Consider the following 27,689-nt stretch of genomic DNA (forward strand, 5'->3'; position numbering starts at 1 on the left):
TTTTGGTGCAAGATTAAACATAGCTATTTTTATTTCTCAACTGGTAATTGAAGCGGGTATCCCATTCACCATTCAAGTGCAGGCAACAGGCTATCAGCGCGTCACCCACCACTTTACAATGTGAGCTGGAGGCAGAATGCATTTTGAAAACATACTTAATTGTTTGAAACCTTAATGTTTTATTTCATATTATGATGTCTTACCTTGCTTCAAAGTAGCCTATAGGCAAAATCCGAACATGGAAAGGTGGAGGCAATTATTTTATAAAAGACTTCATAGGCGGCGCGTGAGTTTCAAGTTTGGGGAAGCTTACAATTTATCCTAAGATTTATACGGTTCTGCGTGCCAGTTATGATTTTCATATGCGTGTTTTCGTGGAACAGTTTCATTTCAATAATAACGTTTCAGGCCAATGATGATTTTAAAACAATTAAAGCTTAATGGCTGTGATAGGAGAAAACTAACGATGGATTAACATTGTAATTACTCCACAATACTAACCTACAGTGGGGGAAAAAAGTATTTAGTCAGCCACCAATTGTGCAAGTTCTCCCACTTAAAAAGATGAGAGAGGCCTGTAATTTTCATCATAGGTACACATCAACTATGACAGACAAAATGAGGGGAAAAAAATCCAGAAAATCACATTGTAGGATTTTCTATGAATTTATTTGCAAATTATGGTGGAAAATAAGTATTTGGTCAATAACAAAAGTTTCTCAAGACTTTGTTATATACCCTTTGTTGGCAATGACACAGGTCAAACGTTTTCTGTAGGTCTTCACAAGGTTTTCACACACTGTTGCTGGTATTTTGGCCCATTCCTCCATGCAGATCTCCTCTAGAACAGTGATGTTTTGGGGCTGTCGCTGGGCAACACAGACTTTCAACTCCCTCCAAAGATTTTCTATGGGGTTGAGATCTGGATACTGGCTAGGCCACTCCAGGACCTTGAAATGCTTCTTACGAAGCCACTCCTTCGTTGCCCGGGCAGTGTGTTTGGGATCATTGTCATGCTGAAAGACCCAGCCACGTTTCATCTTCAATGCCCTTGCTGATGGAAGGAGGTTTTCACTCAAAATCTCACGATACATGGCCCCATTCATTCTTTCCTTTACACGGATCAGTCGTCCTGGTCCCTTTGCAGAAAAACAGCCCCAAAGCATGATGTTTCCACCCCCATGCTTCACAGTAGGTATGGTGTTCTTTGGATGCAACTCAGCATTCTTTGTCCTCCAAACACGACGAGTTGAGTTTTTACCAAAAAGTTCTATTTTGGTTTCATCTGACCATATGACATTCTCCCAATCCTCTTCTGGATCATCCAAATGCACTCTAGCAAACTTCAGACGGGCCTGGACATGTACTGTCTTAAGCAGGGGGACACGTCTGGCACTGCAGGATTTGAGTCCCTGGCGGCGTAGTGTGTTACTGATGGTAGGCTTTGTTACTTTGGTCCCAGCTCTCTGCAGGTCATTCACTAGGTCCCTGGGATTTTTGCTCACCGTTCTTGTGATCATTTTGACCCCACGGGGTGAGATCTTGCGTGGAGCCCCAGATCGAGGGAGATTATCAGTGGTCTTGTATGTCTTTCATTTCCTAATAATTGCTCCCACAGTTGATTTCTTCAAACCAAGCTGCTTACCTATTGCAGATTCAGTCTTCCCAGCCTGGTGCAGGTCTACAATTTTGTTTCTGGTGTCCTTTGACAGCTCTTTGGTCTTGGCCATAGTGGAGTTTGGAGTGTGACTGAGGTTGTGGACAGGTGTCTTTTATAATGATAAGTTCAAACAGGTGCCATTAATACAGGTAACGAGTGGCGGACAGAGGAGCCTCTTAAAGAAGAAGTTACAGGTCTGTGAGAGCCAGAAATCTTGCTTGTTTGTTGGTGTCCAAATACTTATTTTCCACCATAATTTGCAAATAAATTCATAAAAAATCCTACAATGTGATTTTCTGGATTTTTTTTCTCTCAAATTTGTCTGTCATAGTTGACGTGTACCTATGATGAAAATTACAGGCCTCTCTCATCTTAAGTGGGAGAACTTGCACAATTGGTGGCTGACTAAATACTTTTTTTCCCCACTGTAGGTGGACAGGGGAGAGTAAAAAAAACAACCTTTATCAAACTGTATCACTGATTCAGCGCTATAGCGCAACTTCCAATTGAGCTGACATACGCAGCGTTTACCGTGAATGCGGTCTCCGCAATTTTTGAAACATTGCCTTTAAATTTCAAATCATGCCAGCATGATGATCTTCAGTGCTACCGATTGAATCCAGCCCTAAAAGAATGTCTCTTCACTCAAAAGTTTGACCACAACCGCAAGGTCTCATTCAAACTCAAGGTAAGAAAATCTAAGTTAATTTGAGGATTAGCAACAGATTGTGACACAAATACATGGTTTTACTGGGTAATCCGTTTATTGTACATTGCAAAAATCAGCAGGGATTATCCCCACATCTCAACCACTGTAATGTAATTGGCAGACAGACTTAATGTACATTTTCCACTTCACATATGGAACATTAACATTACTAGTTTCCCACAGCATGGAAACCATCTTTTAACGCCAGCTTCAAAATGGTTAAAATCGAGGAACTAAAACCTGCCATTCAAATTTAACATTTTATGATGCTGTTTTACAGAAAAATCACCATTTAAATTTAAAAAACCATACATGGTCATTGTACAAAGTTAAAGAAATTCTCCGGTACTTTTGTATACTTTTTAGCCAGTAGTTATGAAAGTAGCACTTACTTGCCAAAAGTGGCCCCTGAAAATTGCATACTACGTCACATATGTGCAGATATACAGTGCATTCAGACCATGACTTTTGTGACATTGTTAACTTTACAGCCTTATTCTAAAATGGATGAAGTTTTTTTATTTATATATATATATATATATATATATATATATAAATAAAGCGTATTTACATAAGTATTCAGACCCTTTGCTATGAGACTCGAAATTGAGCTCAGTTGCATCCTGTTTCCATTGATCATCCTTGAGATGTTTCTACAACTTGATTGGAGTCCACCTGTGGTGAACATGATTTGGAAAGGCACACACCTGTCTATATAAAGGTCCCACAGTTGACAGTGTATGTCAGAGCAAAAACCAAGCCATGAGGTTGAAGGAATTGTCCATAGAGCTCTGAGACAGGACTGTGTTGAGACAGATCTGGAGAAGGGTACCAAAAAATGTCTGCAGCATTGAAGGTCCGTAAGAACATAGTGGCCTCCATTAATCTTAAATGAAAGAAGTTTGGAACCTGCAAGAATCTTCCTAGAGCTGGCCGCCCCGCCATACTGAGCAATCGGGTTTGGGAGGTAATGGTCACTCTGACAGAGCTCCAGAGTTCCTCTGTGGAGATTGGAGAAACTTCCAGAAGGACAACCATCTCTGCAGCACTCCACCAACCAGGCCTTTATGGTAGAGTGGCCAGACGGAAGCCACTCCTCAGTAAAAGGCACATGACAGCCCGCTTGGAGTTTGCCAAAAGGCACCTAAGGACTCTCAGACCATGAGAAACAAGATTCTCTGGTCTGATGAAACCAAGATTGAACTCTTTGGCCTGAATGCCAAGCGTCACGTCTGGAGGAAACCTGGCACCATCCCAACAGTGAAGCATGATGGTGGGAGCATCATGCTGTGGGGATGTTTTTCAGCGGCAGGGTCTGGGAGACTAGTCAGGATCGAGGGAAAGATGAACGGAGCAAAGTACAGAGAGAGATCCTTGATGAAAACCTGCTCTAGAGCACTCAGGACCTCGGACTGGGGCGAAGGATCACCTTCCTACAGGACAACGACCCTAAGCACACAGCCAAGACAATGCAGGAGTGGCTTCAGGAAAAGTCTCAATGTCCTTGAGTGGCCCAGCCAGAGCCCGGACTTGAACATCTCTGGAGAGACCTGAAAATAGCTGTGTAGCAACTCTCCCCATCCAACCTGACAGAGCTTGAGAGGATCTGCAGAGGAGAATGGGAGAAACTTCCAAAATACAGGTGTGCAAAGCTTGTAGCGTCATACCCAAGAAGACTCGAGGCTGTAATCGCTGCCAAAGGTGCCTCAACAAAGTACTGAGTAAAGGGTCCTAATACTTACGTAAATGTGATATAGATTGATGATGGAGAAAAAAAAAAAACTTAATCCATTTTAGAATAAGGCTGTAACGTAACAAAATGTGAAAAATACTGAATACTTTTAGATTGCACTGTATTTCCATGACAAGTTACATATCACGTCATTGCACTCTCTTCGCTGTTTCTGCCCTTCCACCTCATTGGATAACGCTGGGCAGGCCTCTTGCTTGCCGTCACTCAAATGAGAGGGGCTGATGCTCATTGGCTAGAACTCGAATTGCTAGGGTACTGGCCCAGGTGGGGGTAAATGTAAGGAAAATGGCGCAGCACACCTTCAAGAAAACAGTCGCTTTCAAACTAGGGATTTCGTGGCTAATTGAGGTAATTCTTCTCATATATTATGCATGTACAAACTACACATTGACACATCCAGCCCAAAGCGGGAGGTTTAAAAAATAATTTCTTAGGTCGCCAAAGTACCGGAGCATGTCTTTAAGGAATTATGAAGTCTAGCATTGATATCCCATAAATCTCCAATGCAAAACGTGGAACGTGTTAACCATATCAGATGATAGCAAGTGTTCTGCACCTGTTTTTCAGAGATGGCTTAAACCTTTCATTCAAGGCGGAATGGCATCTTATGTGAGGCTGGAAAAGAGAAATAATGTCATATTAGAAATGGTGCTGTAGCAGTATAACGTCAAAGATTCCAGTAAGTATCTATCAGCATCTTAACGTTATTTTAGAACTTCCCATTGAAAAACAATATCCCAAGTATAAATACAGTAATGTATACACACTTAAGAGTAACTGACACTTTTACCTACTGTGCAGAAATGAAACAAACCGATAATAATATCTGTCATAATCTGTCCAAAATATCAAATTTGTCATTTATGCTTCAAAACAAACTTGGTTTTAAAAATAGGTTATATTTGACAAATAATTCCATTATGTGTATAGCAAGGCATTGTTGGCAGAATTATACGGATGCAGTCAATGCATGATTAATAAAATTCACCAATAAATCGCTAGGTAGTCTAATAAATATTGCTATCAGGTTGTACATCACAGCTAGTACATTTTTTGCTGCCTCCAGCCATTCAGACGATGCACCGTTTCAGTTTCACTCTCAATATTTGACAAAAACCGACGAAAAAAAGCAGTAATTGGGAATCTCAACAGTCTAGCTATGCAGTACGTGACTAAGACTATAGCTCAGGAGTTCCCAACCTAGGGGGCGCCAACGTTTCGTGGGGTGGGACCTTCCTTGATTTGAGTGGCAAACATTCGTTTTTTTACAGTTTGATTGTTTATACCCATCTAAAACAAAGCATAAATACGTGATGCTTTATGCTAGAAACAAGCGATAAAATGCCAGAGGAAGACGCGACTGATGCACATGGAAATATCTTTGATTTGTCTCCATGCCATTCAGAAGCTGAGCTACGACCTTCTCTAGAAGGAGCCAAAGAAATTGGACTGGGAAGTAATCTTATACAATGTGTGACTGTCGCTATCAAATCACTTTCTGTAAAAGAGAATATGCATAATTATATTGAGGGTTCATATAAAGTATCATAAAACATATGGTAGCAGAATAACATTTGGGGAAATCGGGTCGAGACTTCCTTATCCATTATTATCATCATTAACTAGTCTACCCAAAAGATGTCATGAGTCTTGTTAAACTACGTAAAATTGCAGGAAATGAGCTTCAAAACATTTTCTTAGGTCCCTCAAATTAAACAAATTCAAGCTGGTGTTTTATTTAATATCAGTAGGGTGTTAGGTGACACGACAAACAGCTCTGTAGCTCAGCTGGTAGAGCACGGCGCTTGTAACGCCAAGGTAGTGGGTTCGATCCCCGGGACCACCCATACACAAAAAAAAAAAAATGTATGCATGCATGACTGTAAGTCACTTTGGATAAAAGCGTCTGCTAAATGGCATGGCATATTATAAACAATGGAAGCTATGCTGGAAGCTATGCTGGAAGCTATGCGGGAATCCCCCCCCCCCAAAAAAAAAAAAATGTTTCACTAAATGTCAATGTGGTTGTCAATATACATAAAGATTTTTTTTTAAGTGGCAGTTTCCCATTTCTAAAAATCCCAATACTGGTATGATATTTATGCAATATGAGCCCAAATGTAAAACAAGTGCTGCGCAAAGAACATTAAAATCTGGAACAGCCCTTTTTGTGAAACCGGCGGTCTTCATATTAGCTTTTTGCGATGGGTATTCCTCAACCTATCAGTAAGATGGATGTGACACTGTATTGCCAGGAAGTATGGGAAAGTCCTGAGGGTGTTTCACGGTCATCGGACATCTTTTGACTGAAATTATTCAGATGTTTTCAGAGACACTAAATAAAAAAACATAGCAGGTTACAAAGTAAAGCTTCGTAGCTACGTTTTGATGTACGGGTTGTCAGGGATTGGTCCACATTCACGTTTCACAGTCAGTATCTGGTGTGACCACCATTTGTCTCATGCAGCGCGACATCTCCTTCGCATAGAGTTGATCAGGCTGTTGATAGTGGCTTGTGGAACGCTCTCCCACTCCTCTTCAATGGTTGTGCGAAGTTGCAGGATATTGTCGGGAACTGGAACGCGGTGTCGTACACGTCGATCCAGAGCATCCCAAACGTGGTCAATGGTTGACATGTCTGGTGAGTATGCAGGCCATGGAAGAACTGGGACAGTTTTCAGCTTCCAGGAATTGTGTACAGATCCTTGCGACATGGGGCTGTGCATTATCATGCTGAAACATGAGGTGATGGTGGCGGCTGAATGGCAGGACAATGGGCCTCAGGATCATCACAGTATCTTTGTGCATACAAATTGCCATAGATAAAATGCAATAGTGTTCATTGTCCGTAGCTTATGCCTCTAAAACGAGGTTGGAGGCGGCTTATGGTAGAGAAATGAACATTCACTTCTCTGGCAACAGCTCTGGTGGACATTCCTGCAGTCAGCATGCCAATTGCACGCTCCCTCAAAACTTGAGACATCTGTGGCATTGTGTTGCGTGACAAACCTGCACATTTTAGAGTGGCCTTTTATTGTCCCGAGCACAAGGTGCACCTGTGTAATGATCATGCTGTTTAATCAGCTTCTTGATATGCCATTCCTGTCAGGTGGATGTATTATCTTGGCAAATGAGAAATGCTCACTAACAGGGATGTAAACAAATTTGAGAGAAATAAGCTTTTTGTGCATATGGAACATTTCTGGGATCTTTTATTTCAGCTCATGGAAGATGGGACCAACATTTTACATGTTGCGTTTATATTTCTGTTCAGTGTAGAATTTTCACAAATTCCAGACTCTACTTCATTTCCAAACATTCTATGAATTTATGTAAACATGAAAAGTAGCACATCTATGTGCTTACTGGTCACAAAATGTGTCATTCTTCCCGAGGGTGTATATCAGGGATACTCAATTACTATTTGAGAAGGTCCAGTCATACAAATTTCCTAGGTGGCAATGTTCCCGGATGGATATTGTAATTTATCGGCGTAGTAACAAACCCCCACCTCGCAACCCTCACCCCTCTTGTTGGCGAGAGAACATTTTGCCATTTTAAAGCTAATTTCCTGCGATTCTACACATTTTGCCATGTCTTGTGTGTTCATATGATACCCGAGTGACTCAACGAACTCAAAATGGGGGCCCACTTGGGGTCGAGGCCCCTGGACACGTAATCTGGCTATGATAACTACAAGATTTAGATAGCTGGTTAGCCTAACTTACCTATCTAGTTAACATTGATTAGTAGTTGATCAACTGGACATTTCTGATAGCTCTCTAAGGTCTGTCAGTGAATGACAGAGGAAAACTGCCCACGCACTACCAAATTTCAAAATCGCACCTTGTTTATTGTACTATTACAGTCAACGGCATTGACCCCGTTCTGGGTCCCGATCCGGACCGCGGTCCGCCTGTTGAGTATGGCTAGTGTATATGAACAATTTGTATGAGATTTAATGGTGCTAAAACGGTGACAGTTCCTCTTTAAGTGTAAAAAAGCAAAATCGTTTTTCTTACACTTATCTGCGCATTCCAAAAACCAACAGCCTACAAAAGGTGATTTGTTACGTCATCGGCCGCAACCACCCCTGTAGGGCAGGGGTTCCCAAAAATGTTTGGCCCACAACCCCATTTTGAGATCAGAAAATGTTCATGTGATGAAAGGTCATGAAGTTGACTGCAAGTTTCTGCAGCTCCTCAAAAACTTCAAAGTGCAGCCATCGCCTGCATTGTGGGAGGCTCCATTGTCAACCAATCATTAGGGTGTTTTTGTTTGACCCACACGAACGTGACCAAAGATGTGACTGAAACAGGAACCGACTTTGCCACAATTAATGTATACAATGGATATATACATTGAACAATGTAGGATACACACATATGATTTCAGTTTGTTAGTCTGTGGTATGGAGGTTAGAGATATATTTTATATATAATTACACAAAAACTCTTAAACAATGGCACTACTTTCACACTGCCATGTTGATCTGAGCCTTGCCATTTGAAAAGAACAACAGTGGCCGACTTTCAGCTGTCGCAGATGCACCTCCCCCGACTTCACTCATCGACTTTCATCTAGTCGGCTGCATTCGCCTAACAACTCGAGCACCCTCATTGTCAGGTAAATCACATGATAAAAGAGGTGAAAAGGAGGCTGTATGGCAACTTTAATAGCCTACTCAGAACATAGACTGAGTCAAGTGTTGAACGTGAGCAAATCGCTCATGATTTTATGAAAGTCGGATGGTGAAAAAAGTAGGATCTCTAAACGGATGAAAGCAGGGGCCTCAAACATACAGCCCACGGGCCAAATGCCGCTTCAACAACTAAAAGCCACGCGCTGTGACATAAGACGACTATGCATTACAAACGGATGGAGTGGCTATGCCTGTTTCTTGGGCTCAATCTTAACCCTACCTTTCCTTTCATACAGATTTTTTTTAGTGGAAAAGGGAAATGAAGCAACCTCTGAATGACGATGCCTAAAACTTGTGAGTTTCTCATGGTGTCAGAAGTGATCACTCACCTGTCAATTAGAGAGTCTCTCATCGTGGTAGCGATGGCGCTGGGCTGAGCCTCGCTCAGTCTGAACACACTCTCGATGACCGACAGCTCTGTGCTGGTGGTGTCCAGCCCAGTGAAGGCACACCAGTCGTTTACCACCATCCCTGCGGCGATGACCTCGCTACCACGGTTCACTGTTCCAGCCTGTGGAGGGGGAGGGGCCAGAGAGGAGGAGAATTGGGAACGACTCAAGAACTCAGCACCAACTTCATGCAACGTGCCCCCCTGGGCACTTAAGTAGATCAAAAACAAAAACAATATGGAGAAATGTCCACTTAGCCTATCAGAGGACAAGGTAGATCTATTACCACATTGCTTATATGTATCAGATTGATTCAGATCTACATGAGCCTTGCAGTCGGGGCTAAGGACGATGTACAAATGAGCATAAGCAGCATCACTCACCACCAGAGGCACTTGGAGTAGGGAGGAGAGCTCATCCTGGTCTTCTATGGAGGTCTTGGGGTGTACCAGTCCCCCCTGATTGCTGAAGGCGCAGTAGCTCCCCACTAGAACTTGCTCTGCTACTGTCTGACGGAACACCTCCACCTTCAGACTGTCTGCCAGGATCTCCTCAGTCTCCTAAACAAACATGGGAAGTGTGTCAACGTCCCCTACATCAGACAATGTACTAGGGATGACCATAAAAATATACAGTGGGGGAAAAAAGTATTTAGTCAGCCACCAATTGTGCAAGTTCTCCCACTTAAAAAGATGAGAGAGGCCTGTAATATTCATCATAGGTACACGTCAACTATGACATACAAATTGAGAAAAAAATATCCAGAAAATCACATTGTAGGATTTTTAATGAATTTATTTGCAAATGATGGTGGAAAATAAGTATTTGGTCACCTACAAACAAGCAAGATTTCTGGCTCTCACAGACCTGTAACTTATTCTTTAAGAGGCTCCTTTGTCCTCCACTCGTTACCTGTATTAATGGCACCTGTTTGAACTTGTTATCAGTATAAAAGACACCTGTCCACAACCTCAAAGAGTCACACTCCAAACTCCACTATGGCCAAGACCAAAGAGCTGTCAAAGGACACCAGAAACAAAATTGTAGACCTGCACCAGGCTGGGAAGACTGAATCTGCAATAGGTAAGCAGCTTGGTTTGAAGAAATCAACTGTTGGAGCAATTATTAGGAAATGGAAGACATACAAGACCACTGATAATCTCCCTCGATCAGGGGCTCCACGCAAGATCTCACCCCGTGGGGTCAAAATGATTACAAGAACGGTGAGCAAAAATCCCAGAACCACACGGGGGGACCTAGTGAATGACCTGCAGAGAGCTGGGACCAAAGTAACAAAGCCTACCATCAGTAACACACTACGCCGCCAGGGAATCAAATCCTGCAGTGCCAGACGTGTCCCCCTGCTTAAGCCAGTACATGTCCAGGCCCGTCTGAAGTTTGCTAGAGTGCATTTGGATGATCCAGAAGAGGATTGGGAGAATGTCATATGGTCAGATGAAACCAAAATATAACTTTTTGGTAAAAACTCAACTCGTCGTGTTTGGAGGACAAAGAATGCTGAGTTGCATCCAAAGAACACCATACCTACTGTGAAGCATGGGGGTGGAAACATCATTCTTTGGTGCTGTTTTTCTGCAAAGGGACCAGGATGACTGATCCGTGTAAAAGAAATAATGAATGGGGCCATGTATTGTGAGATTGAGTGAAAACCTCCCTCCATCAGCAAGGGCATTGAAGATGAAAGGTGGCTGGGTCTTTCAGCATGACAATGATCCCAAACACACCGCCCGGGCAACGAAGGAGTGGCTTCGTAAGAAGCATTTCAAGGTCCTGGAGTGGCCTAGCCAGTCTCCAGATCTCAACCCCATAGAAAATCTTTGGAGGGAGTTGAAAGTACGTGTTGCCCAGCAACAGCCCCAAAACATCACTGCTCTAGAGGAGATCTGCATGGAGGAATGGGCCCAAATACCCGCAACAGTGTGTGAAAACCTTACAGAAAATTTTTAACCTGTGTCATTGCCAACAAAGGGTATATAACAAAGTATTGAGAAACTTTTGTTATTGACATAATACTTATTTTCCACCATAATTTGCAAATAAATTCATAAAAAATCCTACAATGTGATTTTCTGGATTTTTTTCTCTCATTTTGTCTGTCATATTGACGTGTACCTATGATGAAAATTACAGGCCTCTCATCTTTTTAAGTGGGAGCACTTGCACAATTGGTGGCTGACTAAATACTTTTTTCCCCCACTGTATTGTGTTCAAGTACACATTAAAATAATTCAGAGGACTCCAATGTTAGTGTTTTAAAATGTGAAATGGGGCTGGCTGAAGGGAATAAGTTTGCAGTATGTTCCAATGACTGGTTGTTCCAATACACCTCAAAAACGTAACATTTACATTTTAGTCATTTAGCAGACGCTCTTATCCAGAGCGACTTACAGTTAGTGAGTGCATACATTATATTTTTTTATACTGGCCCCCCGTGGGAATCGAACCCACAACCCTGGCGTTGCAAACGCCATGCTCTACCAACTGAGCTACATCCCTGCCGGCCATTCCCTCCCCTACCCTGGACGACGCTGGGCCAATTGTGTGCCGCCCCATGGGTAACATATTTGCACGGCACTTGACATATTCCACAAACATCTTAGCGTTTGAAATCTTGACGTATAAATGTAACCTGCTAAAATAGTTGCATTTGAAAATAAACTTTCGATGAATGAATGAGTTATATAGTAATGATGTTACGTTGGATACCGGATCTCCGAGGCATGGGCCGAAATCGCTAAACAGTGTGCCGATGCCTGTATCACTTTATCAGAATCACGTGATCAATGACGTCCGAGGCTTAGTTTCGCTGAACAACCACATGATTGGTTTGTTATAAGAGAAAAAGGCTACCCTGCGCACGCGCTACGGTGTGTGGGACGTCATCTATAATAATATACCTGCTCTAAATTCCTTTGACCAGCAGGTGCCACTAGTGTTGATCAAAGCCTTGCGTAATGAAGGGCCATGAGTGTGCAAAGAGAGTGCAAAAACAAAACATTTATAAAATACAAGATAATCCGTGTAGCCATGTTGTTAGCCATTAATATAAAACAAAAATATAAAATCGCAACATGCAACAACTTCAAAGAGTTACAGTTCATGTAAGGAAATCAGTCAATTGAAATAAATTCATTACGCCCTAATCTATGGACTCCACATGACTGGGAATACAGATATGCATCTGTTGGTCACATACCTTTAAAAAAAAGCTAGGGGGGCCTCCCAAATGGGTGGGGGGGGGGGGGGCACTGTTCACAACATTGACGTCAGCAAACCGCTCGTCCACACGACACCACAGTTTGGGAACCACTGACTTAAATGCCATCTGCCCAGCACAGTTGAAACCGGGATTCATCCAAGAAGTGCACACTTCTCCAGCGTGCCAGTGGCCATCGAAGGTGAGCATTTGCCTGGTGGTGTCTTTTTATTTTTTTAAGGTCTATGTCCCTAGAGTTGGAAAATGTGTGATAGCAGTGCAGCAATGGTAGCTTTCTCTGTTATCACTCTTCCTTTCATCCCTCCATCCCATTCCTTTTTCCCCCAATGACAAAACAATGTCAATATACAACAAATTATTGCTCACTTATACCCTTTAAACATATATCATTGGAAAGCTTTGATACACAGCTATCCATCAGACACATTTTCGTAATGTTCAGGTCAACAGGACTTTGACTTCCAGGATACATATCAGAATTACCTGTATACACTTATTTAAAAAGGAAACCGTAGTACATTTTAAAACTAGTTGAACAAATGGGTCTGAAAGGTCATGAAATTACCTTTCAAATTGTATATAATATAACCAATCGCCCATATTGTACAATTGACATTAGAATTTTCAGAAAACAGCAATTCGGATAGCTTTTTTGGCAAATTCTTACTATAAATATAGGCGATTTTTAAACCACAGTTATAGCTAGCTGGTGTTTTCAAAGTTGGTTATATTATATTACAGTGGGGAGAACAAGTATTTGATACACTGCCGATTTTGCAGGTTTTCCTACTTACAAAGCATGTAGAGGTCTGTAATTTTTATCATAGGTACACGTCAACTGTGAGAGACGGAATCTAAAACAAAAATCCAGAAAACCACATTGTATGATTTTTAAGTAATTAATTTGCATTTTATTGCATGACATAAGTATTTGATCACCTACCAACCAGTAAGAATTCCGGCTCTCACAGACCTGTTAGTTTTTCTTTAAGAAGCCCTCCTGTTCTCCACTCATTACCTGTATTAACTGCACCTGTTTGAACTCGTTACCTGTATAAAAGACACCTGTCCACACACTCAATCAAACAGACTCCAACCTCTCCAGAATGGCCAAGACCAGAGAGCTGTGTAAGGACATCAGGGATACAATTGTAGACCTGCACAAGGCTGGGATGGGCTACAGGACAATAGGCAAGCAGCTTGATGAGAAAGGAAACAACTGTTGGCGCAATTATTAGAAAATGGAAGAAGTTCAAGATGACGGTCAATCACCCTTGGTCTGGGGCTCCATGCAAGATCTCACCTCGTGGGGCATCAATGATCATGAGGAAGGTGAGGGATCAGCCCAGAACTACATGGCAGGACCTGGTCAATGACCTGAAGAGAGCTGGGACCACAGGCTCAAAGAAAACCATTAGTAACACACTACGCCGTCATGGATTAAAATCCTGCAGCGTACGCAAGGTCCCCCTGCTCAAGCCAGCGCATGTCCAGGCCCGTCTGAAGTTTGCCAATGACCATCTGGATGATCCAGAGGAGGAATGGGAGAAGGTCATGTGGTCTGATGAGACAAAAATAGAGCTTTTTGGTCTAAACTCCACTCGCCATGTTTGGAGGAAGAAGAAGGATGAGTACAACCCCAAGAACACCATCCCAACCGTGAAGCATGGAGGTGGAAACATCATTCTTTGGGGATGCTTTTCTGCAAAGGGGACAGGATGATTGCACCGTATTGAGGGGAGGATGGATGGGGCCATGTATCGCGAGATCTTGGCCAACAACCTCCTTCCCTCAGTAAGAGCATTGAAGATGGGTCGTGGCTGGGTCTTCCAGCATGACAACGACCCGAAACACACAGCCAGGGCAACTAAGGAGTGACTCCGTAAGAAGCATCTCAAGGTCCTGGAGTGGCTTAGCCAATCTCCAGACCTGAACCCAATAGAAAATCTTTGGAGGGAGCTGAAAGTCCGTATTGCCCAGCGACAGCCCCGAAACCTGAAGGATCTGGAGAAGGTCTGTATGGAGGAGTGGGCCAAAATCCCTGCTGCGGTGTGTGCAAACCTGGTCAAGACCTACAGGAAACGTATGATCTCTGTAATTGCAAACAAAGGTTTCTGTACCAAATATTAAGTTCTGCTTTTGTGATGTATCAAATACTTATGTCATGCAATAAAATGCAAATGAATTACTTAAAAATCATACAATGTGATTTTCTGGATTTTTGTTTTAGATTCCGTCTCTCACAGTTGAAGTGTACCTATGATAAAAATTACAGACCTGTACATGCTTTGTAAGTAGGAAAACCTGCAAAATCGGCAGTGTATCAAATACTTGTTCTCCCCACTGTATATAATTTAAAAGGTAATTTCATGACCTTACAGAGCCACTTGTCAAACAAAGTTTAAAACGTATCTAAGTTTCCTTTTTAAACGCAATTTATACGGTAATTATTACTAGCGCGCCCCACAGTTTAGGAACCACTGACTTAAATGCTTACAAAAATACCCCCATTGAAAAACATTTAAAATCAAAAGACACGAGTTGGCATATCAGATTTCAAATAGCCTAATTACACCAGCAAAATTGGTAAGAAGTTAAATAATATGAGAAATAACAGAGATTAGAACACTAATTAGTCTATATTTTAGCCCATTGTAGGGGATGGGAATTGTTCTAATGACTTACATCAGCTATTGTGAAAGATTTTTTTTTTTTACAGATAAATCTCCTTAAGACAAGATGACATAGGCTAAATCTGCCCCTAACACCCAACCCAAATTAACTTTCAATGTATTGGCCCCCCCAGACCCACTAGAATCCGTTAGACATTTGGGTTCACAATCTGATTGGGCAAAATAATGTTCCTAATACAGTTAGACCAATCAGGTCACACTACCAAATGCCCTGCTGAACGCTGCCTTTTTCAATGTAACAGCCTAATGAACCTAGTGCTAAATTGCCAATGACCAACTGAGGTGAATAATGTAGCCTATGGATCTAGGCTCATGCAAGTGGGGGATTGAATAACTAGTAGCAGGCTATATTAATCACATGCTGTCAGAAGGAAGCACTCTGCGACAGGAGTGACAGCAAATTCATTTGTTGACAATTATGTGTACAAAACAGTGCTACAAGTTGCCGTGCTGCTCTTTTGACAATTGAGTTCATTAACTTTGTTCAGCGGAGAACCAACATGCCTGTCCAGTATGCGCCACTCAAATTGTGAGGGCAATTTCTTTACAAACGCGCATCCAATCGCCTTGGTCCCAGGCCCTTTACTAAACGAATCACAAGTTTCAATCTGCCACGGTTCACAGTGTGGTGGCAGAAAATGGTGGATCTCCCAGGTGAAGCTGCCGAGGTTACAATGCTTATGATGTAGAATTGCAGGCGCATATGCTCCCATTTCAAAGCAATTTGGAGGCACAGTTGAAAGTTTAACGCACTGAATTAGAAAATAAAAGCAGTACTTCTTCAATGTGTGAGAAATAAGTGTGGCGTGTGAAGAGGGTCAAATACGTGTCTCACGCCCAATGCGTGAGAGTTGGCAGCACTGCAATCATGCATGACAAACGTAAAAGGTATGAGGCAAGAGACAGTTGTTTTTTTCTCACCCTGTCCAGATCAGGATGCACCAGCGCCACATAGTCATTACAGGCTACGACATTCCCCAGTGCTGAGAGCCTCTCCTCTACCCTCTGGATCTTCACCGTGTCTGGAAGACAATTCCTAATGTGCTGCAGCTCCTGGTCCGTGGTGTTGTTGGGCACCAGGAGTCCATGACGATTCCCTGAAGAGCAAACATAGTGTGTAAGTAGTTGAGCAGGGTTCGCTGGGCTAAGTGCAAAAATTGTTTTAAATTTAGCACATTCATCATGACAGTCAATTACCTAAATTATTTTCAGAAAATATAAAGAACAGAATTGGTCTTACATAAAGCGTAATTGATTATTCCACTCTCCTGTTGAACTGATGACATTGCTTTGTGTTTCTTTGTGCACTTGCACAAAGCCTAGCTGTTTGACCTTCAACGTTAATCTGTTACTGAGCTATACTCACCCACACACATTCTTCCAATTATCCGACATCCTGCTATTGAGGCATGTACAACTGGGATGGTTTCTGACAACTCGCCTTCAAAGACACTGTAATCATAGATTACATGTTACCATGACAGAAATAGAGCCCCACAGCGAAGGTGTCATAATACTCATAAAACCTGGCGGTCAAACAGGGAAATGGTTCCAATCGTTTTTACACCATTCGTTTTCCCCATAGGGGATTTTAGAAACGTAAAATAAGGGCTTACCCTGGCGTGACGTTTTGATAACCATGTTAATCTCTCTCGGACAAGGTGACATTTATCAACATATTCGGCTCTATTTACTCTCAGATTCTAAAATCCTAATTAGCATCAAAGTAGACATCATGCAAAACTACAAATCCCTGCAAGCTCCTGCACGCCATCTCTACTGATAGAGTGGAGGCTTCTGAGTGGAGGACGGCTCATAATAATAGCCGGAACAGAGCAAATGGAATGGCATCAAACACATGGAAACTATGTGTTTGATACCATTCCACTCATTTCACTCCAGCCATTACCACGAGCCCATCCTCCCCAATTAAGGTGCCACCAACCTCCTGTGAGCCGATACCTTTGCTAACAGGTATTGTGTCAATTTAAAACTTGCAGTAGACAATTCACAGAATTGTCAATTTAAAGAAATGTAGCCAATTTATTCATTACTACATTTAGCTAACATTAGATAGTTAATCCAGAAATTCCTACCTTTGCCTCGATTCGGCAGCCTCGTCCAGATAATCATGGCATTTGTAGTTCTTTATGATAGCCACATTAGCATCTAATAAGCATTTCATTTTTGGGAGGTAAATTCAGGTGAATATATTGATAAGTCACCTTGTCCTAGAGAGATTTCTACTGTTATCAAAACGTCATGACAGGGTAAGCCTACACAAAACACAGCCCTTATTTTAAGAGTAAAATCCCCTATGGGAAAAATGAATGGTGGAAAAACAATTGGAACCATTTCCCTGTTTGACCGCTAGGGTATTATGACTTATACTATGGTACTCTATGCTCATTTATAACAACATTCCCTGGAGAAAGCTGACAATACTCTCTGTAAGCTTTCAATACAATACAAATGTACTTGTCCATTTGTTATGGAATTTACTCTTATGCTCTGTTCTCTTGATCAAGCCAGGTGACGTAAATGTGACGTAAATGTGAGTGTCCAACCCAAAGTGCTGTTTCATGAGCGTGACTCAGGAAAAAAAAGTGTGCTTTGAATGACAATCACCTGTCTTTATCAATGAGAGAAGATCGGAAATGGAAAAGATGGTGGCGTATAAATTCTGATTACTTCATGGCGTAAAATTAATTTCATTTAATGGAGCATTTCCTAAATTCCTACGTTCCACATACAACTAGCAATGGGAGTTTAGAAGTCACCGGTGCCTTCCAAGGCGAAAATTAGGGAAGTATCGCCAAATCAAGGTTTTAAATGGGCTATCGGATCAACCTCAAGCTAGTTAGCGTAGCTATGCCGCTGGAGGTTCGATCTAATCAGCTAGCTAACTACGTCTGGAAGAGAAGCCACATCTCTTACCTGTAGAAGTTCTCTGACCCGCCAATTGCAACTAGACAATATGTGTTTGTTAATTTGGCGAAGCAGCCTATTTCGTTGTTCTTCTCGAAAGATGCCCTGACAGCCATGTTGAAGTTTTACAGTTGACAGAACTTTTCTGAAACAAAATAAAATACCCGTCAAGATGATTACACACTTGCTACTGTTAGCTAACTATCAATGAGTTACTACTAGCCAAGCCTATCTACTCATTAAATAGCTCTAATCTCAGTTAGCCCAATTTGGCAATTTAGCTTATTATAAGATGTAGAGTATCCAAAGATGATTATACAACTACAATGGCACATAGCTACAAATATGACAACTACCACCACATTCATTGCAATAAATTACGACGCAATGCATATGGCTAACGTTAGCAATCTAGCTAGTGGAGTGGAAGTTGCCTCAAATTTACAAGTTGAGTAATGTTAACTGAACACATTTTCCAAGACCACGGGCTGGTTCCCATACATACTATAGTTATAGAGCTACATTTTAATGTTTACCAGATCTGTTTGACAAATCGGATTAGCTATGCCAATAACAATAACTTTACCTTCTCACGGTTTGTGGCCTCACAGCAAGCGTGGATACCTTATTTTCCCCCACACGTGTTCACTTCCTCGTCAACGTCATGGCGTAGACCCCGACACCCAACGCATGCCTTGTGTTTGGCACTTTCAACGCCGCGTTCAAACTACTGGGAACTCGGAACTCTCCCGACTTCAGTAAGTTCAGGACAACTGGGAAAAATCGTTTTGAACTATTATCCATGTCGGAATTCCAAGTCGGAAACTCGGGCCTCTTCCTAGAGCTCTGGCTTTCTGACCTGAAGTATGATTCGATTTATTTGACCATTTTAAAAGACAATACAACCACACAGTACAATGCCATTTAAATCATTGTGGATGACACAAAAAAGTTTTTAAAAACATTTCCATTGTGATCCATTGTGACACAATATTATAACATGAGAACAAAATTAATCTCATCAATAGGGAGGAAACCGTGAAAGGAATAAAATAGATTACTGACGTCTTGCTCCCGGACAAGCTAAACACCTTCTTCGCCCGCTTCGAGTATAACACAGTACCACTGACGTGGCCCGCTCCCAAAGACATTTACATTTTACATTTTAGTCATTTAGCAGACGCTCTTATCCAGAGTGACTTACAGTTAGTGAATACATATTTTTTTTATACTGGCCCCCCGTGGGAATCGAACCCACAACCCTGGCGTTGCAAACGCCATGCTCTATCAACTGAGCTACATCCCTGCCGGCCATTCCCTCCCCTACCCTGGACGACGCTGGGCCAATTGTGCGCCGCCCATGGGCTCTCGTTCTCCGTGGCAGACGTGAGTAAGACATTTAAGCGTGTTAACCCTCGCAAGGCTGCAGGCCCAGACGGCATCCCTAGCCGCGTCCTCAGAGCATGCACAGACCAGCTGGCTGGAGAGTTTACGGACATATTCAATCTCTCCCTATCCCAGTCTGCTGTCCCCACTTGCTTCAAGATGTCCACCATTGTTCCTGTACCCAAGAAAGCAAAGGTAACTGAACTAAATGACTATTGCCCCGTAGCACTCACTTCTGTTATCATGAACTACTTTGAGAGGCTAGATAAGGATCATCTCATCTCCACATTACCTGACACCTAAGACCCACTCTAATTTGCATACCGCCCCAATAGACCACAGACGTTGCAATCGCACTGCACACTGCCCTACCCCATCTGGACAAGAGGAATACCTATGTAAGAATGCTGTTCATTGACTATAGCTCAGCCTTCAACACCATAGTAACCTCAAGCTCATCATTAAGCTCAGGGCCCTGTGTCTGAACCCCGCCCTGTGCAACTGGGTCCTGGACTTCCTGACGGGCTGCCACCAGGTGGTGAAGGTAGGAAACAACACCTCTACTACGCTGATCCTCAACACAGGGGCCCCACAAGGGTGCATGCTCAGCCCCCTCCTGTACTCCCTGTTCACCCATGACTGCGTGGCCATGCACACCTCCAACTCAATCATCAAGTTTGCAGACGACACAACAGTAGTGGGCCTGATTACCAACAATGACGAGACAGCCTACAGGGAGGAGGTGAGGGCCCTGGCGGAGTTGTGCCAGGAAAATAACCTCTCACTCAACGTAAAAAAAACGAAGGAGCTGATCGTGGACTTCCGGAGACAGCAGAGGGAGCACTCTTACTCATGAAGGCCGTCAAATTCCACGTGACCGTTTAGTCATGGTAATTAGGCTTCTCCAAGCTCTGATGCTGCTGATGGTCATTAGAAGCCTACCAAACTTGCTAACTGCTGTCACGGATCCCCCCGGTACTGCTGCTCATTCCGTTTACCAGCTCTGGAGGTCTATGTCACCAGCCTTCTAGGCGTCACTGACCTGGTTCATTACCACCAACCCCGGAATGTCTTGTCTCATTACGCACACCTGGATCCCATTCCCCCTGATCAGCATGTGTACAGTCATGGTCAAAAGTTTTGAGAATGACACAAATACTAATTTTCACAGTCTGCTGCCTCAGTTTTGATGATGTCAATTTGCATATACTCCAGAATGTCATGAAGAGTGATCAGATGAATTGCAATTCATTGCAAAGTCCCTCTTTGCCATGAAAATGAACGTAATCCCAAAAAAACATTTCCACTGCATTTCAGCCCTGCCACAAAAGGACCAGCTGCCATCATGTCAGTGATTCTCTCGTTAACACAGGTGAGAGTGTTGACGAGGACAAGGCTGGAGATCACTCTGTCGTGCTGATTGAGTTAGAATAACAGACTGGAAGCTTTAAAAGGAGGGTGGTGCTTGAAATCATTGTTCTTCCTCTGTTAACCATGGTTACCTGCAAGGAAACACGTGCCATCATCATTGCTTTGCACAAAAAGGGTTTCACAGGCAAGGATATTGCTGCTAGTAAGATTCTACCTAAATCATCCATTTATCGGATCATCAAGAACTTAAAGGAGAGAGGTTCAATTGTTGTGAAAAAGGCGTCAGGGCGCCCAAGAAAGTCCAGCAAGCGCCAGGACCGTCTCCTAAAGTTGATTCAGCTGCGGGATCGGGGCACCACCAGTGCAGAGCTTGCTCAGGAATGGCAGCAGGCAGGTGTGAGTGCATCTCCATGCACAGTGAGGCGAATACTTTTGGAGGATGGCCTGGTCAAGAAGGGCAGCGAGGAAGCCACTTCTCTCCAGGAAAAACATCAGGGATAGACTGATATTCAGCAAAAGGTACAGGGATTGGACTGCTGAGGACTGGGGTAAAGTCATTTTCTCTGATAAATCCCCTTTCCGGTTGTTTGGGGCATCCGGAAAACACCTTGTCCGTGTAACTGGTGTGAAATGGCTAGCAAGTTAGCGGTGCACACTAGTAGCGTTTCAATCGGTGACGTCACTCGCTCTGAGACCTTGAAATAGTTGTTTCCCTTGCTCTGCAAGGGCCGTGGCTTTTGTGGAGCGACGGGTAATGGTGCTTCGAGGGTGACTGTTGTTGATGTGTGCAGAGGGTCCCTGGTTCAAGCCCAGGTAGGCGAGGAGAGGGACGGAAGCAACACTGTTACATCCGGAGAAGACAAGGTGAGCGCTACCATCAGTCCTGTGTCATGCCAACAGTAAAGCATCCTGAGACCATTCATTGTGGGGTTGCTTCTCAGCCAAGGGAGTGGGTTCACTCACAATTTTGCCTAAGAACACAGCCATGAATAAAGAATGGTACCAACACATCCTCCGAGAGCAACTTCTCCCAACCATCCAAGAACAGTTTGGTGACGACCAATGCCTTTTCCAGCGTGACGGAGAACCTTGCCATAAGGCAAAAGTGATAACTAAGTGGCTCTGGGAACAAAACATCAACATTTTGGGTCCATGGCCAGGAAACTCCCCAGACCTTAATCCCATTGAGAATTTGTGGTCGATCCTCAAGAGGCAGGTGGACAAACAAAAACCCACAAATTCTGACAAACTCCAAGCATTGATTATGCAAGAATGGGCTGTCATCAGTCAGGATGTGGCCCAGAAGTTAATTGACAGCATGCCAGGGCGGATTGCAGAGGTCTTGAAAAAGAAGGGTCAACACTGCAAATGTTGACTCTTTGCATAAACTTAATGTAATTGTCAATAAAAGCCTTTGACACTTATGGAATACTTGTAATTATACTTCAGTATACCATAGTAACATCTGACAAAAATATCTCATAACACTGAAACAGCGAACTTTGTGAAGACCAATACTTGTGTCATTCTCAAAACTTTTGACCACGACTGTATATAAACTCAGCAAAAAAAGAAACGTTCTCTCACTGTCAACTGTGTTTATTTTCAGCAAACTTAACATGTGTAAATATTTGTATAAACATAACAAGATTCAACAACTGAGACGTAAACTGAACAAGTTCCACAGACATGTGACTAACAGAAATTGAATAATGTTTCCCTGAACAAAGGGGGGGTCAAAATCAAAAGTAACAGAGTCAGTATCTGGTGTGGCCACCAGCTGCATTAAGTACTGCAGTGCATCTCCTCCTCATGGACAGCACCAGATTTGCCAGTTCTTGCTGTGAGATGTTACCCCACTCTTCCACCAAGGCACCTGCAAGTTACATCCCTTAGTTATATACACTGCTCAAAAAAATAATGGGAACACTTAAACAACACATCCTAGATCCGACTAGGTGAAAAATCTGTCGATGTGCCCTTAAGCAAGGCACTTAACCCTAATTGCTCATGTAAGTCGCTCTGGATAAGAGCGTCTGCTAAATGACTAAAATGTAAATGTAAATGTAGATCTGAATGAATGAAATAATCTTATTAAATACTTTTTTCTTTATATAGTTGAATGTGCTGACAACAAAATCACACAAAAATTATCAATGGAAATCAAATTTATCAACCCATGGAGGTCTGGATATGGAGTCATCCTCAAAATTAAAGTGGAAAACCACACTACAGGCTGATCCAACTTTGATGTAATGTCGTTAAAACAAGTCAAAATGAGGCTCAGTAGTGTGTGTGGCCTCCACGTGCCTGTATGACCTCCGTACAACGCCTGGGCATGCTCCTGATGAGGTGGCGGATGGTCTCCTGAGAGATCTCCTCCCAGACCTGGACTAAAGCATCCGCCAACTCCTGGACAGTCTGTGGTGCAACGTGGCGTTGGTGGATGGAGCGAGACATGATGTCCCAGATGTGCTCAATTGGATTCAGGTCTGGGGAACGTGCGGGCCAGTCCATAGCATCAACGCCTTCCTCTTGCAGGAACTGCTGACACACTCCAGCCACATGAGGTCTAGCATTGTCTTGCATTAGGAGGAACCCAGGGCCAACCGCACCAGCATATGGTCTCACAAGGGGTCTGAGGATCTCATCTCGGTACCTAATGGCAGTCAGGCTACCTCCAGCGAGCACATGGAGGGCTGTGCGGCCCCACAAAGAAATGCCAACCCACACCATGACTGACCCACCGCCAAACCGGTCATGCTGGAGGATGTTGCAGGCAGCAGAACGTTCTCCACGGCATCTCCAGACTCTGTCACGTCTGTCACATGTGCTCAGTGTGAACCTGCTTTCATCTGTGAAGAGCACAGGGCGCCAGTGACGAATTTGCCAATCTTGGTGTTCTCTGGCAAATGCCAAACGTCCTGCACGGTGTTGGGCTGTAAGCACAACCCCCACCTGTGGACGTCGGGCCCTCATACCACCCTCATGGAGTCTGTTTCTGACCGTTTGAGCAGACACATGCACATTTGTGGCCTGCTGGAGGTCATTTTGCAGGGCTCTGGCTGTGCTCCTCCTGCTCCTCCTTGCACAAAGGCGGAGGTAGCGGTCCTGCTGCTGGGTTGTTGCCCTCCTACGGCCTCCTCCACGTCTCCTGATGTACTGGCCTGTCTCCTGGTAGCGCCTCCATGCTCTGGACACTACTCTGACAGACACAGCAAACCTTCTTGCCACAGCTCGCATTGATGTGCCATCCTGGATGAGCTGCACTACCTGAGCCACTTGTGTGGGTTGTAGACTCCATCTCATGCTACCACTAGAGTGAAAGCACCGCCAGCATTCAAAAGTGACCAAAACATCAGCCAGGAAGCATAGGAACTGAGAAGTGGTCTGTGGTCACCACCTGCAGAACCACTTCTTTATTGGGGGTGTCTTGCTAATTGCCTATAATTTCCACCTGTTGTCTATTCCATTTGCACAACAGCATGTGAAATGTATTGTCAATCAGTGTTGCTTCCTAAGTGGACAGTTTGATTTCACAGAAGTGTGATTGACTTGGAGTTACATTGTGTTGTTTAAGTGTTCCCTTTATTTTCTTGAGCAGTGTATATCCGTGTTTGTTTTGAGCTTCGTCCGAGTCGTTTTTCATGAAGTACCTTGTGTTGGGTGGAGCAACTAAAAGGACATTGTGTCAGACCGTGGTCCTCAGTTCACCTCACGCTTATGGAAAGCGTTCATTGAAGGCAATCATTGAAGGCAATCATAGTTGCACACCTTATGTAGCCTAGCCCATAGGCCTATATGTTTTGATAAGGTTTGTATCACAACTAAAGTGGCCAAATAACTTCTTAAAATTCAGAAAATTAATTGGCTTTACAAGTGGTGTAACTCCCCTCCATGTCTCCGACCACTACTTTGTATCCTTTTCTCTCTCGCTCTCCTCCAACACTACTCACTCTGCCCCTACACAGATGGTAATGCGCCGCCGCAACCTTCACTCTCTCTCTCCCACTACTCTCTCCTCTTCCATCCTATCATCTCTTCCCTCTGCTCAATCCTTCTCCCTTCAATCTCCTGATTCTGCCTCCTCAACCCTCCTCTCCTCCCTTTCTGCATCCTTTGACTCTCTGTGTCCCCTATCCTCCCGGCCGGCTCGGTCCTCCCCTCCAGCTCCGTGGCTTGATGACTCATTGCGAGCTCACAGAACAGAGCTCCGGGCAGCGGAGCGGAAATGGAAGAAAACTAAACTCCCTGCCGACCTGGCATCTTTTCACTCCCTCCTCTCTACATTTTCTTCATCTGTTTCTGCTGCTAAGGCCACTTTCTACCACTCTAAATTCCAAGCATCTGCCTCTAACCCTAGGAAGCTCTTTGCCACATTCTCCTCCCTGCTGAATCCTCCCCCCCTCCTCTCTCTCTGTGGATGACTTCGTCAACCACTTTGAAAAGAAGGTTGACGACATCCGATCCTCGTTTGTTAAGTCTAATGACACTGCTGGTCCTGCTCACACTGCCCTACCCTATGCTTTGACTTCTTTCTCCCCTCTCTCTCCAGATAAAATCTTGCGACTTGTGACTGCAGGCCGCCCAACAACCTGCCCGCTTGACCCCATCCCCTCCTCTCTTCTCCAGACCATCTCCGGTGACCTTCTCCCCTACCTCACCTCGCTGATCAACTCATCCTTGACCGCTGGCTATGTCCCTTCCGTCTTCAAGAGAGCGAGAGTTGCACCCCTTCTCAAAAAACCAACACTCGATCCCACTGATGTCAACAACTACAGACCAGTATCCCTTCTTTCTTTTCTTTCCAAAACTATTGAGCGTGCCGTCTTTAGCCAACTCTCTTGCTATCTCTCTCAGAATGACCTTCTTGATCCAAACCAGTCAGGTTTCAGGACTGGTCATTCAACTGAGACTGCTCTTCTCTGTGTCACGGAGGCTCTCCGCACTGCTAAAGCTAACTCTCTCTCCTCTGCTCTTGTCCTTCTAGACCTGTCTGCTGCCTTTCATACTGTGAACCATCAGATCCTCCTCTCCACCCTCTCCGAGCTGGGCATCTCCGGCGCGGCTCACTCCTGGATTGCGTCCTACCTGACCGGTCGCTCCTACCAAGTGGCGTGGCGAGAAGCTGTCTCCGCACCACGTGCTCTCACCACTGGTGTCCCCCAGGGCTCAGTTCTAGGCCCTCTCCTATTCTCCCTATACACAAAGTCACTTGGCTCTGTCATATCCTCACATGGCCTCTCCTATCATTGCTACGCTGACGATACACAACTAATCTTCTCCTTTCCCCCTTCTGATAACCAGGTGGCGAATCGCATCTCTGCATGTCTGGCAGACATATCAGTATGGATGACGGATCACCACCTCAAGCTGAACCTTGGCAAGACAGAGCTGCTCTTCCTCCCGGGGAAGGACTGCCCGTTCCATGATCTCGCCATCACGGTTGACAACTCCGTTGTGTCCTCCTCCCAGAGTGCGAAGAGCCTTGGCGTGACCCTGGACAACACCCTGTCGTTCTCCGCTAACATCAAGGCGGTGACCCGATCCTGCAGGTTCATGCTCTACAACATTCGGAGAGTACGACCCTGCCTTACACAGGAAGCGGCACAGGTCCTAATCCAGGCACTTGTCATCTCCCGTCTGGATTACTGCAACTCGCTGTTGGCTGGGCTCCCTGCCTGTGCCATTAAACCCCTACAACTCATCCAGAATGCCGCAGCCCGTCTGGTGTTCAACCTTCCCAAGTTCTCTCACGTCACCCCGCTCCTCCGCACACTCCACTGGCTTCCAGTTGAAGCTCGCATCTGTTACAAGACCATGGTGCTTGCCTATGGAGCTGTGAGGAGAACGGCACCTCTGTACCTTCAGGCTCTGATCAGTCCCTACACCCAAACGAGGGCATTGCGTTCATCCACCTCTGGCCTGCTGGCTCCCCTTCCTCTGCGGAAGCATAGTTCCCGCTCAGCCCAGTCAAAACTGTTCGCTGCTCTGGCACCCCAATGGTGGAACAAGCTCCCTCACGATGCCAGGACAGCGGAGTCACTCACCACCTTCCGGAGACACTTGAAACCCCACCTCTTTAAGGAATACCTGGGATAGGATAAAGTAATCCTTCTAAAGTAATCCTTTTTTTTTGTAAAGTGGTTATCCCACTGGCTATAGGGTGAATGCACCAATTTGTAAGTCTCTCTGGATAAGAGCGTTTGCTAAATGTCGTAAATGTAAATGTAAATGGTGTAGAGCCTAACTGGCATACATAAGCAGCAAGTGAGTTTCAAGTTTGGGGAAGATCATTTTCACCATAAAAATGTACCTTAACCGCAATTGCCTCAATTTTGTTAAATTTTCAGCTAATGGAACATTTGTGTTTATAACCAACTGCCATGTGCGCATTGCTGCGCTTATAAAGTGAAGAAATAGCCTAATAGTTCATCAACATTTTAAGCTAAACGTTCTGATCTGTTGTGTCAACCACATTGCGTAAGAACGTTTTTTTTTTAATGCTAATGGTTGTAGTAATTCCAGAACTGTCCCAGAAGATGTTTGGAATATTTATTTCTCACACAGAATAGAATGGGTCAACTTTTGGACTATGGGGGATAGTAGATTGACATACGCTAGTGCTTTTGCTGTTCGTTAGGCCTACTCATCTTGTTGGCTGACGAAAAGTAATTTCTTCCAATATCTTCAATATGCAATTGGATAGGGACACGCGCAGTTGCGTCCTCGATGTGTCAGCCGGTGAGAAAGACCCGATCGCATGATGGTGAGCCATCTGAGTGAGAGGTGCTTCGGAGCACGCCGCGCTCAGGGAGAAGGGAATTATAATTATTATATTTAGCCCAAGGGCACAACGG

At 44.0% G+C, this 27,689-nt stretch overlaps 1 protein-coding gene across 1 annotated transcript; it reads right to left on the reverse strand.

Moving 5' to 3' along the window:
• Positions 1–4,124: 4,124 nt before the first annotated feature.
• On the reverse strand, positions 4,125–18,760 carry LOC123492059 (eukaryotic translation initiation factor 6-like). Its single transcript, XM_045223969.1, has 7 exons — positions 18,659–18,760; positions 18,082–18,217; positions 16,511–16,596; positions 16,066–16,241; positions 9,597–9,773; positions 9,154–9,335; positions 4,125–4,737 (listed from the first exon to the last, which is right to left on the reverse strand). The coding sequence occupies exons 2-7, from the start codon at positions 18,186–18,188 to the stop codon at positions 4,728–4,730; spliced, it is 738 nt and encodes a 245-aa protein (XP_045079904.1). The 5' UTR covers positions 18,189–18,217; positions 18,659–18,760; the 3' UTR covers positions 4,125–4,727.
• Between the last annotated feature and the right edge of the window lie 8,929 nt (positions 18,761–27,689).

The sequence above is a fragment of the Coregonus clupeaformis genome, chromosome 12 (assembly GCF_020615455.1).
Source record: "Coregonus clupeaformis isolate EN_2021a chromosome 12, ASM2061545v1, whole genome shotgun sequence".
Taxonomy (NCBI): domain Eukaryota; kingdom Metazoa; phylum Chordata; class Actinopteri; order Salmoniformes; family Salmonidae; genus Coregonus; species Coregonus clupeaformis.